The sequence below is a fragment of the Pangasianodon hypophthalmus genome, chromosome 18, assembly GCF_027358585.1.
Source record: "Pangasianodon hypophthalmus isolate fPanHyp1 chromosome 18, fPanHyp1.pri, whole genome shotgun sequence".
Lineage (NCBI taxonomy): Eukaryota > Metazoa > Chordata > Actinopteri > Siluriformes > Pangasiidae > Pangasianodon > Pangasianodon hypophthalmus.
The window spans coordinates 3,482,782-3,503,854 of record NC_069727.1 but is presented as its reverse complement, the minus strand read 5'-3'; the positions used below and the strand labels follow the sequence as shown (position 1 = coordinate 3,503,854).

Below are 21,073 nucleotides of genomic sequence, written 5' to 3'. Positions count from 1 at the left end.
TTATTATTATTATTATTATTATTATTATTATTATTATTATTATTATTATTATTACTGGTTTCAGTACCTTGGAGAGTACCTCACATCCCATCTCCAATTTCTGTCACAGGAAAAAAAGACTTTCCGAGCTTTTTTTTTTTTAGTTAAATCTAGACTGTGTGCACTGTCTCACACACACACACACACACACACACACACACACACTGGATCTGATCGCCGGAGCTGATCTGAGGGTCGTTTGATAACCGCTGGCTTTTTAGGCTTCTTAAAATGGAAGAAAGCGCAGACGCGTGACGCAGCGCTGCGCACATGGAGTCGCGCTCCTGCACCGCATTTCCATAAAGACCTCACGAGCTGCTGGTGTATATAAATCGCTTGGTACATGACAGGACACGGGGAGAAGCCTAAAGCCAAGAGCTAGCTGAGAGAATTATAGAGGCGTGAGATGAAGACGGAGAGCGTGGCGCAGAGTGTGCCTTTCAGCGGCAGAAAGCAGAGTCTCATCGAGGACGCGCGCAGAGACAGAGAGAGAGAGAGAGACAGGGAGAGAGACAGGGAGAGAGACAGGGAGAGAGACAGAGAGAGAGACAGGGAGAGCACAGCTGCGTCTCCGGGTCCATCGCGCAGCGGCGACAACTTGGTTTTTGAAGAGAAAAGCGGTAAAGTTACTCTGCACCTGCTCTTTACGCAGAAGAACGACAAAAATGCTGGATTCTTCAAGGCTGGGAAAGTCTTCGAGGTGAGACCCTGATAGCGCGCACTCTATAATGGTTTTATATGTCAATAAATCCTAAAAAAAAATAGGATCTTAAAAACCCCCATGAAAAAAAAAGAAAATACTCCTATTTGCTCTTAATCATTTCTACACTGTTGGAATAAAGGGTTCTCAAATGCACCTTTCCTTATCTCTGGGGTGGTACCATCAGGTGTGCCTTCTCCTTTCTTCCTTTCTTCCTTTCCAGGTTTTTGTACCTTTAAAATGATCTAAGGTACAAAAATGGATCTCTTTTTTAGTTACACTACTTTAAAGAAATATACTAAAGGTATAAACTTTCAGAGTGCCATCCCAATGATAAGGATAGGTACAGGATAGTACCCTTTTCTTCTGAGTGTGTTTAAACACTCATTAAGAAGCACATTTTTAGGGGGAAAAATCAGATCTAGAAGGATATTTTGGTCTATTCCTCTGGGTTCCTAAGCTGAAGATCTTTCAAAAAATTTTGTTTGTTTGTTTGTTTGTTTGGTTGTTTGTTTTTTCCAGACTGTCGAAATGTGTCTCCAGAAAGCTTTTTGTAAAAAAATCTTAAAACATGAATGATCTCTGAATGAACTTTTAATTTTATTTAATCTAAAAATGTTTCTGGAACTCATTTCTGGCTGCATATTTCTTGAACAAATGAGAGATAGGCCTATTATTATTATTATTATTATTATTATTATTACTGTTGTTGTTGTTGTTGTTGTTGTTGTTTAACAAACCCAGTGTGTTATCATACTTCATTTATAGTGTGGTCAGAGTTTCAACACAAATATGTGTTCAAATATAATCTACACACAGGATACACATCTAACCCTGATTCATATCCTTTACAGAAAAATCACATGAGGTTTTCACCAAAAAAATGTGCTTTCACGTAATTTATTGATTCTCACATGTAGCATGTGCTTTTATTTTTCACACATTTTTCTCACACATATTACTCAGATGTGAAAGGTGAAAAAATACAGATTTCTAGATGTAGCTATAGAAGTGACACAGTCCACACATGATGTGTTGTGCAGATTTTTCCCAGTGCAATATGGCACAAAAATGTGTGTTGTTAATTGACACTTGATTTGCGAGAGTACTAACGAATGCTGCGTTACTGGAGGTTTATTGATCAATCAGCTACAACCACCTTAAAATATTTCTGGCCCAACAGCATTAACTCAGCAATCATTCAGCATTCATTAAGTAATCATTCAGCATTCACTCAATAATCATTCAGTATTCACTCAGTAATCATTCAGCATTCACTCAGTAATCATTCAGCTTTCACTCAATAATCATTCAGCATTCATTCAGTAATCATTCAGCATTCACTCAATAATCATTCAGCATTCACTCAATAATCATTCAGCATTCACTCAATAATCATTCAGTATTCACTCAGTAATCATTCAGCATACACTCAATAATCATTCAGCATTCACTCAATAATCATTCAGTATTCACTCAGTAATCATTCAGCATTCACTCAGTAATCATTCAGCTTTCACTCAATAATCATTCAGCATTCATTCAGTAATCATTCAGCATTCACTCAATAATCATTCAGCATTCACTCAATAATCATTCAGCATTCACTCAATAATCATTCAGTATTCACTCAGTAATCATTCAGCATACACTCAATAATCATTCAGCATTCACTCAATAATCATTCAGTATTCACTCAGTAATCATTCAGCATACACTCAGTAATCATTCAGCATTCACTCAGTAATCAATCATTCAGCATTCACCCAATAATCATTCAGCTTTCACTCAGTAATCATTCAGCTTTCACTCAGTAATCATTCAGCACTCACTCAGTAATCATTCAGCATTCACTCAGTAATCAATCAGCATTCACTCAGAGATCAACCATTCAGCATTCACTCAGTAATCATTCAGCACTCACTCAGTAATCATTCAGCACTCACCCAATAATCATTCAGCTTTCACTCAGTAATCGTTCAGCATTCACCCAATAATCACTCAGCATTCACTCAGTAATCATTCAGCATTCACTCAGTAATCAATCAGCATTCACTCAGTAATCATTCAGCATTCACTCAGTAATCAATCATTCAGCATTCACTCAATAATCATTCAGCATTCACCCAATAATCATTCAGCATTCACTCAATAATCATTCAGCATTCACTCAGTAATCAATCATTCAGCATTCACTCAATAATCATTCAGCATTCACTCAGTAATCATTCAGCACTCACTCAGTAATCATTCAGCATTCATTAAGTAATCATTCAGCATTCACTCAATAATCATTCAACATTCACTCAGTAATCATTCAGCATTCACTCAGTAATCGTTCAGCATTCACCCAATAATCACTCAGCATTCACTCAGTAATCATTCAGCATTCACTCAGTAATCAATCAGCATTCACTCAGTAATCATTCAGCATTCACTCAGTAATCAATCATTCAGCATTCACTCAGTAATCATTCAGCACTCACCCAATAATCATTCAGCTTTCACTCAGTAATCATTCAGCATTCACCCAATAATCATTCAGCTTTCACTCAGTAATCATTCAGCTTTCACTCAGTAATCATTCAGCACTCACTCAGTAATCAACCATTCAGCATTCACTCAGTAATCATTCAGCACTCACTCAGTAATCATTCAGCACTCACTCAGTAATCAATCAGCATTGACTCAATAATCACTCAGCATTCACTCAGTAATCATTCAGCTTTCACTCAGTAATCATTCAGCACTCACTCAGTAATCAATCAGCATTGACTCAATAATCACTCAGCATTCACTCAATAATCATTCAGCACTCACTCAGTAATCAATCAGCATTCACTCAGTAATCAATCAGCATTCACTCAGTAATCAACCATTCAGCATTCACTCAGTAATCATTCAGCACTCACTCAGTAATCATTCAGCACTCACTCAGTAATCAATCAGCATTGACTCAATAATCACTCAGCATTAACTCAGTAATCATTCAGCATTCATTCAGTAATCATTCAGCATTGACTCAATAATCATTCAGCATTCACTCAGTAATCAATCAGCATTCACTTAATAATCATTCAGCATTCACTCAGTAATGATTCAGCATTGACTCAATAATCATTCAGCATTCACTCAGTAATCATTCAGCACTCACTCAATAATCATTCAGCATTCACTCAATAATCATTCAGCATTGACTCAATAATCATTAAGCATTGACTCAGTAATCAATCAGCATTCACTTAATAATCATTCAGCATTCACTCAGTAATCATTCAGTATTCACTCAATAATCATTCAGCATTCACTCAGTAATCAATCAGCATTCACTTAGTAATCATTCAGCATTCACTCAATAATCATTCAGCATTCACTCAATAATCATTCAGCACTCACTCGATAATCATTCAGCATTCATTCAGTAATCAATCAGCATTCACTCAGTAATCAACCATTCAGCATTCACTCAATAATCATTCAGTAATCATTCAGCATTCACTCAATAATCATTCAGCATTCAATCAGCAATCATTCAGCATTCACTCAGTAATCATTCAGTATTCACTCAATAATCATTCAGCATTAACTCAGTAATCAATCAGCATTCACTCAGCAATCATTCAGCATTCACTCAGTAATCAATCAGCATTCACTCAATAATCATTCAGCATTCACTCAATAATCATTCAGCATTCACTCAGTAATCATTCAGTATTCACTCAGTAGTCATTCAGCATTAACTCAGTAATCAATCAGCATTCACTCAATAATCATTCAGCATTCACTCAGTAATCATTCAGTATTCACTCAATAATCATTCAGCATTCACTCAATAATCATTCAGCATTCACTCAGTAATCAATCAGCATTCACTTAATAATCATTCAGCATTCACTCAGTAATCAATCAGCATTCACTCAATAATCATTCAGTATTCATTCAGTAATCATTCAGCATTCACTCAATAATCATTCAGCATTAACTCAGTAATCAATCAGCATTCACTCAATAATCATTCAGCATTCACTCAGTAATCATTCAGCATTCATTCAGTAATCATTCAGCATTAACTCAGTAATCAATCAGCATTCACTTAATAATCATTCAGCATTCACTCAGTAATCAATCAGCATTCACTCAATAATCATTCAGCATTCACTCAATAATCATTCAGTATTCACTCAGTAATCATTCGGCACTCACTCAATATTCATTCAGCATTCACTCAGTAATCAATCAGCATTCACTCAATAATCATTTAGCATTCATTCAGTAACATTCAGCACTCACTCAATAATCAATCAGCATTCACCCAATAATCATTCAGCATTCACTCAGTAATCATTCAGCATTCACTCAATAATCATTCAGCATTCACTCAATAATCATTCAGCACTCACTCGATAATCATTCAGCATTCACTCAGTAATCATTCAGCATTCACTCAATAATCGTTCAGCATTCACTCAATAATCATTCAGCACTCACTCAGTAATCATTCAGTATTCACTCAGTAATCATTCAGCATTCATTCAGTAATCATTCGGCATTCACTCAATAATCATTTAGCATTCACTCGATAATCATTCGGCATTCACTCAATAATCATTCAGCATTCACTCAGTAATCATTCAGCATTCATTCAGTAATCATTCAGCATTAACTCAGTAATCAATCAGCATTCACTTAATAATCATTCAGCATTCACTCAGTAATCAATCAGCATTCACTCAATAATCATTCAGCATTCACTCAATAATCATTCAGTATTCACTCAGTAATCATTCGGCACTCACTCAATATTCATTCAGCATTCACTCAGTAATCAATCAGCATTCACTCAATAATCATTTAGCATTCATTCAGTAACATTCAGCACTCACTCAATAATCAATCAGCATTCACCCAATAATCATTCAGCATTCACTCAGTAATCATTCAGCATTCACTCAATAATCATTCAGCATTCACTCAATAATCATTCAGCACTCACTCAATAATCATTCAGCATTCACTCAGTAATCATTCAGCATTCACTCAATAATCATTCAGCATTCACTCAATAATCATTCAGCACTCACTCAGTAATCATTCAGTATTCACTCAGTAATCATTCAGCATTCATTCAGTAATCATTCGGCATTCACTCAATAATCATTTAGCATTCACTCGATAATCATTCGGCATTCACTCTATAATCATTCGGCATTCACTCTATAATCATTCGGCATTCACTCAATAATCATTTGGCATTCACTCGATAATCATTCGGCATTCACTCAATAATCATTTAGCATTCACTCGATAATCATTCGGCATTCACTCAGTAATCATTCGGCATTCACTCAATAATCATTCGGCATTCACTCAGTAATCATTCGGCATTCACTCAATAATCATTCGGCATTCACTCAGTAATCATTCGGCATTCACTCAATAATCATTCGGCATTCACTCAGTAATCATTCGGCATTCACTCAGTAATCATTCGGCATTCACTCAATAATCATTTAGCATTCACTCGATAATCATTCGGCATTCACTCTATAATCATTCAGCACTCACTCAATAATCATTTAGCATTCATTCAGTAAACATTTAGTATTCACTCAATAATCATTTAGCATTCACTCTATAATCATTCAGCACTCACTCAATAATCATTTAGCATTCATTCAGTAATCATTCAGCATTCACTCGATAATCATTCGGCATTCACTCAATAATCATTCAGCATTCACTCAATAATCATTTAGCATTCATTCAGTAAACATTTAGTATTCACTCAATAATCAATCAGCATTCACTCAATAATCAATCAGCATTCACTCTATAATCATTCAGCATTCACTCAATAATCATTTAGCATTCATTCAGTAAACATTTAGTATTCACTCAATAATCAATCAGCATTGACTCAATAATCACTCAGCATTAACTCAGTAATCATTCAGCATTCATTCAGTAATCATTCAGCATTGACTCAATAATCATTCAGCATTCACTCAGTAATCAATCAGCATTCACTTAATAATCATTCAGCATTCACTCAGTAATGATTCAGCATTGACTCAATAATCATTCAGCATTCACTCAGTAATCATTCAGCACTCACTCAATAATCATTCAGCATTCACTCAATAATCATTCAGCATTGACTCAATAATCATTAAGCATTGACTCAGTAATCAATCAGCATTCACTTAATAATCATTCAGCATTCACTCAGTAATCATTCAGTATTCACTCAATAATCATTCAGCATTCACTCGATAATCATTCAGCATTCATTCAGTAATCAATCAGCATTCACTCAGTAATCAACCATTCAGCATTCACTCAATAATCATTCAGTAATCATTCAGCATTCACTCAATAATCATTCAGCATTCAATCAGCAATCATTCAGCATTCACTCAGTAATCATTCAGTATTCACTCAATAATCATTCAGCATTAACTCAGTAATCAATCAGCATTCACTCAGCAATCATTCAGCATTCACTCAGTAATCAATCAGCATTCACTCAATAATCATTCAGCATTCACTCAATAATCATTCAGCATTCACTCAGTAATCATTCAGTATTCACTCAGTAGTCATTCAGCATTAACTCAGTAATCAATCAGCATTCACTCAATAATCATTCAGCATTCACTCAGTAATCATTCAGTATTCACTCAATAATCATTCAGCATTCACTCAATAATCATTCAGCATTCACTCAGTAATCAATCAGCATTCACTTAATAATCATTCAGCATTCACTCAGTAATCAATCAGCATTCACTCAATAATCATTCAGCATTCATTCAGTAATCATTCAGCATTCACTCAATAATCATTCAGCATTAACTCAGTAATCAATCAGCATTCACTCAATAATCATTCAGCATTCACTCAGTAATCATTCAGCATTCATTCAGTAATCATTCAGCATTAACTCAGTAATCAATCAGCATTCACTTAATAATCATTCAGCATTCACTCAGTAATCAATCAGCATTCACTCAATAATCATTCAGCATTCACTCAATAATCATTCAGTATTCACTCAGTAATCATTCGGCACTCACTCAATATTCATTCAGCATTCACTCAGTAATCAATCAGCATTCACTCAATAATCATTTAGCATTCATTCAGTAACATTCAGCACTCACTCAATAATCAATCAGCATTCACCCAATAATCATTCAGCATTCACTCAGTAATCATTCAGCATTCACTCAATAATCATTCAGCATTCACTCAATAATCATTCAGCACTCACTCGATAATCATTCAGCATTCACTCAGTAATCATTCAGCATTCACTCAATAATCATTCAGCATTCACTCAATAATCATTCAGCACTCACTCAGTAATCATTCAGTATTCACTCAGTAATCATTCAGCATTCATTCAGTAATCATTCGGCATTCACTCAATAATCATTTAGCATTCACTCGATAATCATTCGGCATTCACTCAATAATCATTCAGCATTCACTCAGTAATCATTCAGCATTCATTCAGTAATCATTCAGCATTAACTCAGTAATCAATCAGCATTCACTTAATAATCATTCAGCATTCACTCAGTAATCAATCAGCATTCACTCAATAATCATTCAGCATTCACTCAATAATCATTCAGTATTCACTCAGTAATCATTCGGCACTCACTCAATATTCATTCAGCATTCACTCAGTAATCAATCAGCATTCACTCAATAATCATTTAGCATTCATTCAGTAACATTCAGCACTCACTCAATAATCAATCAGCATTCACCCAATAATCATTCAGCATTCACTCAGTAATCATTCAGCATTCACTCAATAATCATTCAGCATTCACTCAATAATCATTCAGCACTCACTCAATAATCATTCAGCATTCACTCAGTAATCATTCAGCATTCACTCAATAATCATTCAGCATTCACTCAATAATCATTCAGCACTCACTCAGTAATCATTCAGTATTCACTCAGTAATCATTCAGCATTCATTCAGTAATCATTCGGCATTCACTCAATAATCATTTAGCATTCACTCGATAATCATTCGGCACTCACTCTATAATCATTCGGCATTCACTCAATAATCATTTGGCATTCACTCGATAATCATTCGGCATTCACTCAATAATCATTTAGCATTCACTCGATAATCATTCGGCATTCACTCAGTAATCATTCGGCATTCACTCAATAATCATTCGGCATTCACTCAGTAATCATTCGGCATTCACTCAATAATCATTCGGCATTCACTCAGTAATCATTCGGCATTCACTCAATAATCATTCGGCATTCACTCAGTAATCATTCGGCATTCACTCAGTAATCATTCGGCATTCACTCAATAATCATTTAGCATTCACTCGATAATCATTCGGCATTCACTCTATAATCATTCAGCACTCACTCAATAATCATTTAGCATTCATTCAGTAAACATTTAGTATTCACTCAATAATCATTTAGCATTCACTCTATAATCATTCAGCACTCACTCAATAATCATTTAGCATTCATTCAGTAATCATTCAGCATTCACTCGATAATCATTCGGCATTCACTCAATAATCATTCAGCATTCACTCAATAATCATTTAGCATTCATTCAGTAAACATTTAGTATTCACTCAATAATCAATCAGCATTCACTCAATAATCAATCAGCATTCACTCTATAATCATTCAGCATTCACTCAATAATCATTTAGCATTCATTCAGTAAACATTTAGTATTCACTCAATAATCAATCAGCATTCACTCAGTAATCATTCAGTATTCAGTAATCGGTGCTGTTATGGGAAGAAACCTTTAAAACCATGTATTCTGTCAAATAAATGCCCAGTGGTGTATATTATATGATTAATGTGATCTGGCTTGTTGGTTGTTATTTCAGGCTACTTTGAGTTTCCAGCAGCTCAGTAATGCAGAATCTTTTTTTTTTTTGTCTAATTAAAGACCTTTGAAGCAAAGCTGCTCCACCTGGAGAGTCGTGCAGCCCGAAGCTGTAAGAAAATGTCCTCAGATGAGCTGGAGTTCTTCATGCAGTGCGAAGTTCACAGCTCAGACACTGACACCTTCATTAACGCGCTCAGAAGAGTCGCAGATGAAGTGCGGCTTCTGCAGGACGACCGGGGTGTGTAAACTTTCACACTTAAATAGTCCAAAAAAAAAAATCAACTCCATCAGGAGAAATTTAAACTGTACCTTTCCTTCTATCTTTAGTAGGTATGTATCTTCCACCTGGAACTGTGAATATCAGTGCAGCTAAAAATGATTCTTCTAGCTACAAGATTTTTTTTCCAGATTTGTAAATAAATTGCATCGATGGCATATCTTTTCTTAAACTGTAATTATATCAAAGCTCAGCAGTAATTTGTTTATTTATATGTTTTTGGATTTGTCCACTTCTTTTTTTCACCACAGTATTATTTGCACCTTAGCAACTTTTAAGAAGGCTTTAAGCTCCACCCACTTAGCACAATGGCATCATATATATGTGTGTCTGTATATATATATATATATATATATATATATATATATATATACAGACACACATATATATGTATATATTTATACATACATGAGTTATATCAGTTATATTAAAAAAAAAGGATAAAGATATTTTCCCACGATAATAAACGAACATCTTTTGAAACCAAGAACACGAAATGTCTTGATTAAATTAAACTTCATTGCCTTCTTTTTGTCCAAAGAGTGTGCAAACTTTTGCACTCAACTTGCATGTGTACAACTTGTATATGTATAACCTGAACCTAATTATTATTATTATTATTGTTATTATTATTATTTTATCATTTCAGTTCCATGGTTCCCACGAAAGATCAGCGATCTGGACAAATGCAATCACGTAATTACAAAGTACGACCCTGACCTGGACCAAGATCACCCTGTACGTAACTTCTAATTGTATAAATAAGGAATAAAACACTCCGCGTCATGCTGTTATAGGAAAATAATCAACGACAGACTGGTGCGATGAATGATGAGTTACTGTAACCTCTCTGAAATTCTTTTTTAAAACAGCATCTCCAGAAGTGTTGTATTCCTCTTACACCACAGCAATTTGCCAATAAGTCCAATGTTTAATTTCTTAAAGAATGACATGTCATATTTTTTATCCATTTATAGTTGCATTTAATATTGTGGAATGTAAACAAAACAAGTTCCTGTTCTCACTTACGTTATAGCAGCTATAATCAGTCGTTTCCTCACCAGCCTCTCTTTTTTTCTCTCTCTCTCTTGAAGTTAGTAAGCTGAAAAAAATGTAGCTTGTCATGTTACAGAGAAATTCCTCTTTCTTGAAGATGCTGGAAAACTTATTAAATGTCACGAAGCGCTGACACTAGAGACTCCTTCCAAACGTTAAATAAACATCTCCTTACAGAAAATTTCCACACGTTTTATTAATCCCTGTGAATGACCTGTTCCTCCAGAAACGATTAGAACGAAACGATTAGAACGAAACGATTAGAACGAAACGATTAGAACGAGTGCATCAATATAAACATGTGATGTGCAGCTGCACTACTGTCAGAGCTGCTGTTCTAGAAAATTAATCAACACCTTCTGACCAATCAGAATCCAGAATTCCTAATGCTGCGGTATTAACCTACTGTATTTAAAGTGATCTGAAGCAAAGTGTAAAATCAATGACCTTTAGTATTGACCTAATAAAGCTTGCAGTAAGTCACATTTCTGTTCAATCCAGGGATATAGCGATCCGGAATACAGAAAACGGAGAGCGTTTATCTCTGAACTGGCTTTCAACTTCAAACAGTAAGTAGGATCATGAGTTATAATTTAGAGGTATTACATTCACAGTGTAATCTCCAGTGGTGAAAGAACAGGCACAGTTTTAAATAAACCCATCTGAACTTAAATGAACCCTGGGAGAGTGAATGTAATGCTGTCTGTGTTCATGTAATACAGGAGGTTACAGCAAAATGGGAAAGAAAGGTGTCTATATATGGATATGTAGATAGATAGATAGATAGATAGATAGATAGATAGATAGATAGATAGATGTTATTAAATGTTTGTAATTGTTTGCAGGGGCGAGCCATTACCCTATGTTGAATATACTCCAGAAGAGGTTGCCACTTGGTGAGTTTCATATACCACACTAAATATCTTAAATAAAAATGTTTTTATCTTTTTCTATTTGTCCTGAAGTATAAGTACACGTATTTTTAAACAATGTAGTTCTAAAGTTAATGCTAAAATGCTAAAGCTAAATAATTAATTAGTCAATTAATTAATTAATTTTTAATTTTAACGTTTCAGTTCACTTGAACTACGTTTTTAAAAATTACATAAAAGCCCAGGGTGTAGCCGAGCATGATCCTGATCCTGATCCTGATCCTGACGTGCTTTATGTTTCATCAGGAGAGAAGTGTACAGGACTTTGTCCTCCATCTATCCGTCGCATGCGTGCAGACAGTTCCTGGACGGCCTGCAGCAGCTGGAGAAAGAGTGCGGCTATGGAGAGCACAAAGTCCCTCAGCTCAGAGACGTGTCCAGTTTCCTGAAAGGTAACTTCTGCCTGAACCGTCACATCAGCTGAAATACAGAGGATTGCATAAGTGTTCCTGTGCACAAAGCGAGCTCCATGAAGACATGGTGTGTGAAGGTTGGAGTGGAAGAACTCGAGTGTCCTGCACAGAGCCCTGACCTCAACCCCACTGAACACCTTTGGGATGAACTGGAACACCGACTGCACCCCAGACCTCCTCACCAACATCAGCGCCTGACCTCACTAATGCTCTTGTAGCTGAATGAACACTAATCCCCATAGTCACGGTCAGGTGTCCACATACTTTTGGCCATATAGTGTAGTTCTGGTACCATCAGAAGTCACATAATTAGTTTAAATGAGTGCAACTAGTCACGTGATCTGAATATAAATATATCTGCGAGTTTGTCAGAGAACATGCCTAAAAAAACATTATCACGAAATGGACAAGGAGCTAACAAAACAAGTCCAGGATACAGTTCTGGAAAAGGGTTTGGTTAGGAAATATATCCCAAACATTAAACATCCTATGCAGTCAGAGTAAATCCATTATTAAAAATGGAAAGAATAAGGCGCAACCATGCCTAGAGGCCATCCGCCAAAAGTCAGTGATCAAGTATTCATGTATCATTTCATCAAACAGTAATAAACAATAAGGAAATGAAAGATTTCTACTGACATCTAGTGATGTATTAGTGAATTACATACAAATTTTTTTATATATAAATACTCTGTACACTCTTAACCCAAGTAATTTAAGTTTCCTTAAATCAGTTCTTAAATCAAAGTGATATAAACATACATTTTGGAATGTAATTAGGAATTTTACAAATGATATTTCAGATATATTAATAGATAGCTGCTGCAATCGTAAAGACTGTCCTGTTGCTCATCCCAGGACCCGTACTCACGATCAGCTCATACTGAACACCCTGTAAACACACACACTCACACACACACACACACACACACACACACACACAGTACTCTTTGTCTTTACTCTCCTACACCTGTAGAATGATTGATAATCCCACTATCCGGCGTCACCCAGAAGAACACGGGTTCCCTTTTGAGTCACGATTTCTTCCTCATGTCGTCTCAGGGAGTTTTTTCTCGCTGCTTTGTGGCTATGTCTACTGTGCTGTAGAAATAAAACTGATTTGGCTTTCAGTAAAAAAAAAAACTTTGAAGGGAGCAGAGTGTTCAATGGACAGTTGATGGTGATATATTTGTGTTTTTTTTTTTTTTTTTCAGAAAAGACAGGCTTCCAGCTGCGCCCAGTCGTGGGCTTGCTGTCGGCGCGGGACTTCCTGGCGAGTCTGGCGTTCAGGGTGTTCCAGTGCACGCAGTACATTCGCCATTCCTCATCACCCATGCACTCTCCAGAGCCGTACGTCCCCTCACACACTCTACACTCATTATTCAGTCACACACTCACAAGTGAACACAAACTGACCGGGTCATATTTACTGAATTTAGGGACTGCTGTCACGAACTGCTCGGACACATCCCCATGCTCACGGACAAGGAGTTCGCTCAGTTTTCACAGGTGATCACTTTTCACTTTACAGCATCACTTTTACAGCTTTCATTTCTGATAGTTATTACATAATAAATATATACAGCTGAAAATTTTGTACAAGTCCATTAAGCATTTTTTTGTTTTGCAGGGATGGAAAAAGTAGAAAGAAATTGTACTTAAAGTAGAACTATTACCTGAGTCTTACTCATGTAAAGGATTAGTCTTACTCAAAATCTTACTCAAAAGTAGATGTGGCTAAAAAGCTTCTTAAATAAAAGTCAAAAAGTGTCTAAATTTGAACATACACATACACATACACTGATCAACAAGTAAAAGATTTTTTTCCTTCACATTATCAAATAAGTATTAAATGTTCTGCTAACACAGACAAATCTAGCATTTGGCATGTTGGGTAGCTAATGTTTAATAACTCTGTTGGAATGAATGAGGTTGCATTAGCAATGAAAAACAAAATTAGCACATTTACCAACTTTAAAGCGAACACACCTCAACACGTTCTTCTTCAGATTATTTTGAGTCACTGGTAAACCCAATAACCCAATTAGCTCAGTTTGACACTGATGTTAATTTGACTAGATGTCTTTTATTTTTTTACATTTATTTTTTTAAATCTGAGAACAAAACTGGGCAAGAAAAAGCACTTTGAAAGTTAAAATGAAAGTGTAAGGAGTTAAATTATTTTTTTCTCTTGTAAATGCACTTGAGTAAAAGTATTTAGCTTCAATAAAACATAAATAAAATACTAATCTTCCAAAAAAAAAAAAGTACAGTAACAAAGTACAATTACTGAAGTATTTTCCACCCCTGCTGTTTTGCGTAAGTTGTTATTTGCTAATTTAGTTCAGAAGACAAATGTGTCGACTTGTATTTTTTATTTTCTTCACAGGAGATTGGTCTCGCTTCTCTTGGAGCATCTGATGAGGATATAGAAAAGCTGTCTACTGTAAGGAGCTTTTACTGAGAATTATAAAGAAGTTTGAGTATGATTTATGCAAAAACACCAATCTACTGACATCTAGTGGTTTATTGGGGAATTACACATTTTGCACTTAAAAAAAAAAAAAAAAAAAAAAAAAAAACCTGAAGTTCCATTATAGACTTTCAGGACTGCAATTCCTAATGCAAGATAATGAAATCTATCACTTACTGCATATGTTCTCACTTTCTTCTACAGCTCTACTGGTTCACGGTTGAGTTTGGGCTCTGCAAGCAGAACGGCGCAGTAAAGGCGTACGGTGCTGGACTCTTATCCTCCTACGGAGAACTTTTGGTGAGAAAAAGCTTAATCTAAAAGGAAGCAAGTTTAATATTCGACTGAAAAATATGTGCACTAATTATTAAATGAGCTGTAATTTTATTGTAATCTGAACTAGGAGTAGAAAAGTGTGAGAAGTTGTGTCTCAGTGAAAAGTGGAAGCGGCTGAAAGTCACTTGAGTGAAAGATAAACAGTGTATACACTTAAGCTTTTGGTATTAAATCATCTGTTTGTTTGAATCTATTCACATTGTTTCATGAGAATGGGTTCTTAGTTGATTGTATTGCATGAAAAACACCTGAAAGGAATAGACATATTGTCACTGTAAATATGGTTTGTAGTGATATCTGTACATATAACAGCATGGAGTTTATTGGATGTAATAAATTGGATGTAAAAATAAATAAATAAATAAATAAGGCATGAAGAGATTTGGAACAAGTACTTAAAAAGTCTAAATAAAAATGAAATACATATATTTTTCCAGAGGAAAAACAATTGTTAGCAACAGGCTTGTGCGATATTTATTTTTCACTGCTCGTGATTTACCATTTTAAAAAAAAAGCATAATAAACAATTTAATACGATCAAAATCACGATAGCCAACCTTTTCTAAAATGGGCATTTCCATCATCATTACGGTGGAACAGTAAGGGAGGGCGTAATAATATCCAAAGCTGTGTAGTCGGGAACTGCTTGGTGGCAGTGCCAATCGCAAAAACTCAGCTGGACGGAGGATTAAATAACTATACACCTGTTTAATGTTAACTAAGTCAAACATACTTAGAAAGAAAAAAAGAAAGTAAGCAAGGACATCCACAAGTCCAATTGATAGTGCATGAGATTTAGGGAAGGGGGCGGGGCTTCCAGTCGGTGTCAGTTAATAACGGAGAGGCCAAAACACCAGAGCAATTCATTCCAGATTCACGTGGCTCGTCTCCTGTTTTACTGAAGAGAAAAAGACTGCTCTTTTGGCGTATTTCTGAGTGATAACTTCCAGTAACGTACTCCATTGTTAAACTGTGGAGCTCCTGCACAAAATGTGTAAACCTCGGCAGGTCTGGAAATAAAATATAATCAGAGGAAACGTCCCTAGCTATCATGGAAATGTATAATATCGCACAGAGACGATAAAATCGTTAGTACTAATTAACTTAATAGTACTAATTCTCAGTTATAGCCAAGTAATAAATCTGCTAAAATCATATGAAATACATTAGTGAGGTTTTTCCGCTTTGATCTGAAGCATTTATGATGCAAGATAATGATGGATCAAATCAAGCTACATATTTAAGGATGTAATAATTCTTGGTGTTATTGTTGCTACACCCAGCGCACTTCAGAGTTAATGTTAGTAATATAATAATAATATGCATTATGGCATAAATGCATTGTGTGTATATTATTTGGAGAGCAGATGCTTTTAGGAATAAATTCGAATGTGTGAGAGATTTGGAAGAGGTTTTAAATACACGGGTCTCTTTTTGTTCCTCTAGTACGCGCTCTCTAATGAACCCGAGTACAAGCCGTTCGTCCCTGCTGAGACGGCGGTCCAGCCGTACCAGGATCAGACGTACCAGCCCGTGTACTTTGTCTCCCAGAGCTTTGAGGATGCTACAAACAAGATGAGGTGAAGTCTTAAGGAGAAGGAGGGTTGGGTTAGGGGCAGGACAGAGAAACAGCCTTTAAACCTGGAAAACAGAACACAAATTTAACATTGAAACTAATGTAACTAAGAGTACTTCAATGCACACAAATGTGTTTCTCAGTTACATGTAAATTAAAGTGTAGGTTGTTGCTTAAGTCTTTTTGCTGTTGTTACAAACTAAATGTTTTGGTGTCTAACAAATCTAACAAATAATAAAATGTTTAATGTTTCATGATAAAATTAATGAGGAATAATGTTTAAAATGCTTAATCACAGTTTTAAAATATTTAATAACAAATATAACAATAAAATGTTAAATAATATTTAATAACAAATAAAATGTATCATTTAAAAAATTATAAAGTTTAAAAATGCTAATAGTTGTAATGTTTATTAAATAAACAAACTTATAATAAACTATAATAATGGTTAATAACAAATATAACAATAGTTTAGTAACATTTTTAAATGATATTAGTTTTAAAATGTTTAATAAATAACAAATAGAACAATGACAAAATGTTTAATAATGTTTAATAACAAATATAACTAAAAATGTTGCATAAAAATAAAACGTCTACAATGCTTCTACAATTTTAAAATGTTTAATAAATAACATACATAACAATTTGAATAAAAAAAAAACAAATATAACCTATAATAAATGTTCAAGAATATTTAATAACAAACACTCAAATGATTAATAGCTAAATAAACAAGAACTAATAAAAGGTATAAAATATAGCTTTATACCAAATATCCATAAAATGTTTACTAATAAAATGAATAACAAATAATAAAATGTATAAAATGTTTAAGAGCAGTTTTGAAATGTGAATGTGACTGCTGAGGGGGGAAATAAAGATGAGCGCTGATGATTTTTTTGGTCTCCAGGCAGTACTCCTCCACCATCCAGAAGCCGTTCTCCATCAGATACGACCCGTACACCTGCTCCATGGAGATCCTGGATGACCCGGCTAAGATCCAGAGCGTTCTGGGCCGAATGAGAGAGGAGCTGAAGATTCTGCACGGTGCGTTAGAGAGACTGGGCCAAAGATGAGCCTGAAAGCCTGGTTCATCTTTCATCACGCGTTAATCACACTCACGTGGAGAAAATTCCACACATATACACAAATACACACAGTGTAAATAGATCTCGCTTTCATCCTGCATGCTGTTCTTCAGTAGACTTTGTGTGTGTGTGTGTGTGTGTGTGTTGAACAGATATACTGCCTGCACGTAATAAATCTTTATTTTTGACTATTCATTCTGTAACTGTGTTGAGTTTTACATTTATATTCACCCAGAAATAGAGACTGGGAGACCCAGAGGTGTGATCTTTACTGAAAAACATCCTCACACTATTCACAAATGTTTGAACACATCTCGAGTAACAAGCTTTTTTTTTTTTTATACAAGGTTTCTTTGCTGCAATTTGTTCTTTAAATGACTAACTGGGTTGAGTTTTAGCATAGAATTAACAAAGACACAAAATGTGCTTAACGAACATTCATGCTAATGGCATGAGGACGTAAAGGACATTCTAATGATTTACTTAATTTTTTTTTTCCATTAATAATTTACATTCAATCTAGAGTTCAGGTAAAAGTGGTATACTTTCAAAGTGACCTTGTCAGCTGATATCACAATATCACTGTAAATAAAGAAAATAAAAACAAAATGGCGGCTCAGGCTACACGGACACTGTAACTATAACACTCCTGTCGAGTCCTAGCTAGTATCAGCAAGTGATACAGTATTATTATTATGATTATTATTACTATTGTTATTATTATTATCAATTTAGATTTCAGGATTTAGTCTATCTCCGAGGAAGAGGAAGCAGCCTGTCTGAGCTTTGGCTTTGAAGAGAGAAAGGGGATCAGTGTGTGACTTCGTATACCAATGAACTTCGCATGTTTTCTCTAGTTACATCAGAATACAATGAAATAGAAACATTTACAAATCTTCACATTTATAAATCAGAATCAGCATATCATTAACTTCTTATAGTCATGCACTAACAAGACCCATTTTTCTATAAGCTGTCTCTGTCCTTCCCGGAGCTACGACCTGATTGGTCTGCAGATTTAAAAATAATAATGATAATAATAATATTAAAATGTTTGATGTCATTAGGTGCTTTTCTAAAAAGCCACTTTCCATAGGTAGCATGTTTCTGAAACGTGGATGATTCCACAACCGAGCTGTTATTTGTGTTCCACTGATATTTCATTTACAATAACGTAATAAAAGTGAAGTTAAAAGGCATTTTAAACACATCAACCGATGTAAAGGTAATGAGTAGAAATCGCCTGAAAAGTTCTAGTGCTTTTTGTTACTAAATTATACGACTGAAATTTTTTAAAAATAGACTTCAAACATGAAGGAAGCTGTTAAAGAAGAACTATTTCCAACATTTGACCTTGCAGTAACCTTGACCCTGTTTGAATCACTTCCAACATCCAATTAGTTCACTGGCTGGTTAGAATGATTACTCCATAGAAATCCTACAAACATTCAACCACTTGTTCTTGAGATAGTGCGCTTACAAGAATCTCGGACAGACGCGCGGAAACATAATGCCTCCACCACTTAGTGACGGAGGCATAAAAATAAAACCAACAAAACCTACAAACCTTCAATACTTTCTGATAGAAAAACAGCATTCTGGCTGTCCAAACCCACTACAGCTACACTTTACAAAAAAAAAAATCAGATTTTTATGACTCAGGGCACAAGGTCGGGGCACATCACAGGGCATCACAGGGCACAATCACACACACACTTTCACACGTTACAGACAATTTGGACTGGGAGAGGAAACTGGAGAACCTAGAGGAAACCCGTGAAGCACAGGGAGAACGTGCAAACTGCACATGCACAGGGTGGAGGCGGGATTCAAGCCCCCAACCCTGGAGGTGCGAGGCAACAGTGCTAGCCACTAAACCACCACGTCCCCCGTCGGTCATTATAGATTATGAAAAATGTACATTTCAGTTCATCCGCTCAACCCTGCAACCTGAACCCATTCACCCCTATGAAATATTTAGATCATTCCATGATGAGGTCACATGTTCACCAGGAAGTTGCATCATCCAAATTTTCTGAAGGTCATGAGAAGAAAAGTGAGCTCTCTCATCCTTTTTTTTCCTTCACTTTCAGTTATATTGTGATGAGGTCACTTTGAAAGTACACTGTTATTAAATTACAAACAAAAAAAACCCCAAAAAAATTAAGGAAATCATTAGATTGTGCTTTTTAGCATGAACGCTAGATAATCACATTTAATTTTATGTATTTAAAAAAAAAACAAAAAAAAAAACATGCAACTCATTAAAGGGCAAAATGCAGCACAGAAAGCTTATTAAAAAAAAAAAAAAAAAAAAAGAGAGAGAGAGAGAGAGAGAGAGTCACTGTTGCGTGAGATGGATTAACTTTTTTTTTTCAACCTTTAGATGCATGTTTTCTTAAATTTAAATGATTAAATGTTGAAAAGAAATTCAGGTTTTAACATTACACTGCAATCGTGGCAGTACATATATCGCCAAATCAAAATATACAGTTAATAAGCAGCTCTTCTACACTTATTAAAGGCTGTTAAATATAAAGATACGTAAATATAAAGAGAAATAAAACTAAGTTCCAAGTCTGACTTTAAACACGCTGCTAAGTCGCCAAACTACAGCAGGTCGAGTTTGGCCGATTAGCTTTCTGTGGAGGCGCTTTGCTGTTGATGGATTATTTGTGGTCGCACTTTTTCGGGAGTCTGAGCCACCGTGGATCTTTTCCAATCGGTTCTCCTGAGGAGTTTGCCTAGTTACTGTTCGCTTCAGTTCTTGAGTCCAAATAAGACCACCCTGCAGCACTGACCATAAAACCCAGCTGCTTGAAAAGCTCCTTCAGTGACGTGACGTCAAGGTTAAACCTGATAACTGCCATCTTTTAACATGAAGCGAAAGAAATCTGGGATGTAAATAAAGAACTGGAAGACATGACGATTTGCAAAATGAGCGTAAGATTTAAAAGAGAGTTCAGAAGCACACGAGTGATTAATCACGGCCCATATCTCATCTTACACGCTACGCAATCCAGTCCGCAAATCCCCCTGCAAAACCGCAGTCTGGATCCAGATCGAGCCAGGATCAAAACACATGTGCGTTGCCATAGCATTAAGATAAGCATCGAGGCTTCTGGTGCAATTTTTGTAGCTCGCATTTATTTTACCCACAAATCCCCAGCGCTTATCGTACTGCCACAAAATGTGTTTTAGCATTGCCATGGATATCGGCAGCTCCAGAGGTCGAGGAGTTCGTTGGAAATTCAGGAATCCCCGGAAACTCA

At 35.6% G+C, this 21,073-nt stretch overlaps 1 protein-coding gene across 1 annotated transcript; it reads left to right on the top strand.

Moving 5' to 3' along the window:
* Positions 1-217: 217 nt before the first annotated feature.
* th2 (tyrosine hydroxylase 2) lies at positions 218-17,825 on the top strand. The gene is made up of 12 exons (XM_053241865.1): positions 218-739; positions 9,705-9,882; positions 10,571-10,659; positions 11,479-11,546; positions 11,823-11,873; positions 12,156-12,301; positions 13,537-13,672; positions 13,762-13,831; positions 14,712-14,768; positions 15,000-15,095; positions 16,578-16,711; positions 17,624-17,825. Exons 1-12 carry the CDS (start codon positions 446-448, stop codon positions 17,787-17,789), a joined length of 1,485 nt encoding a protein of 494 aa, XP_053097840.1. The 5' UTR covers positions 218-445; the 3' UTR covers positions 17,790-17,825.
* The last annotated feature ends 3,248 nt before the right edge of the window (positions 17,826-21,073 follow it).

Excerpts from the sequence above, each read along its gene's own strand:
- th2 (XM_053241865.1), top strand. The coding sequence starts at position 446 with ATGAAGACGGAGAGCGTGGCGCAGAGTGTGCCTTTCAGCGGCAGAAAG. Across the intron at positions 15,096-16,577 it reads CCTCCTACGGAGAACTTTTG|TACGCGCTCTCTAATGAACC; the intron begins GTGAGAAAAAGC and ends TTGTTCCTCTAG. Across the intron at positions 16,712-17,623 it reads GATGCTACAAACAAGATGAG|GCAGTACTCCTCCACCATCC; the intron begins GTGAAGTCTTAA and ends TTTGGTCTCCAG.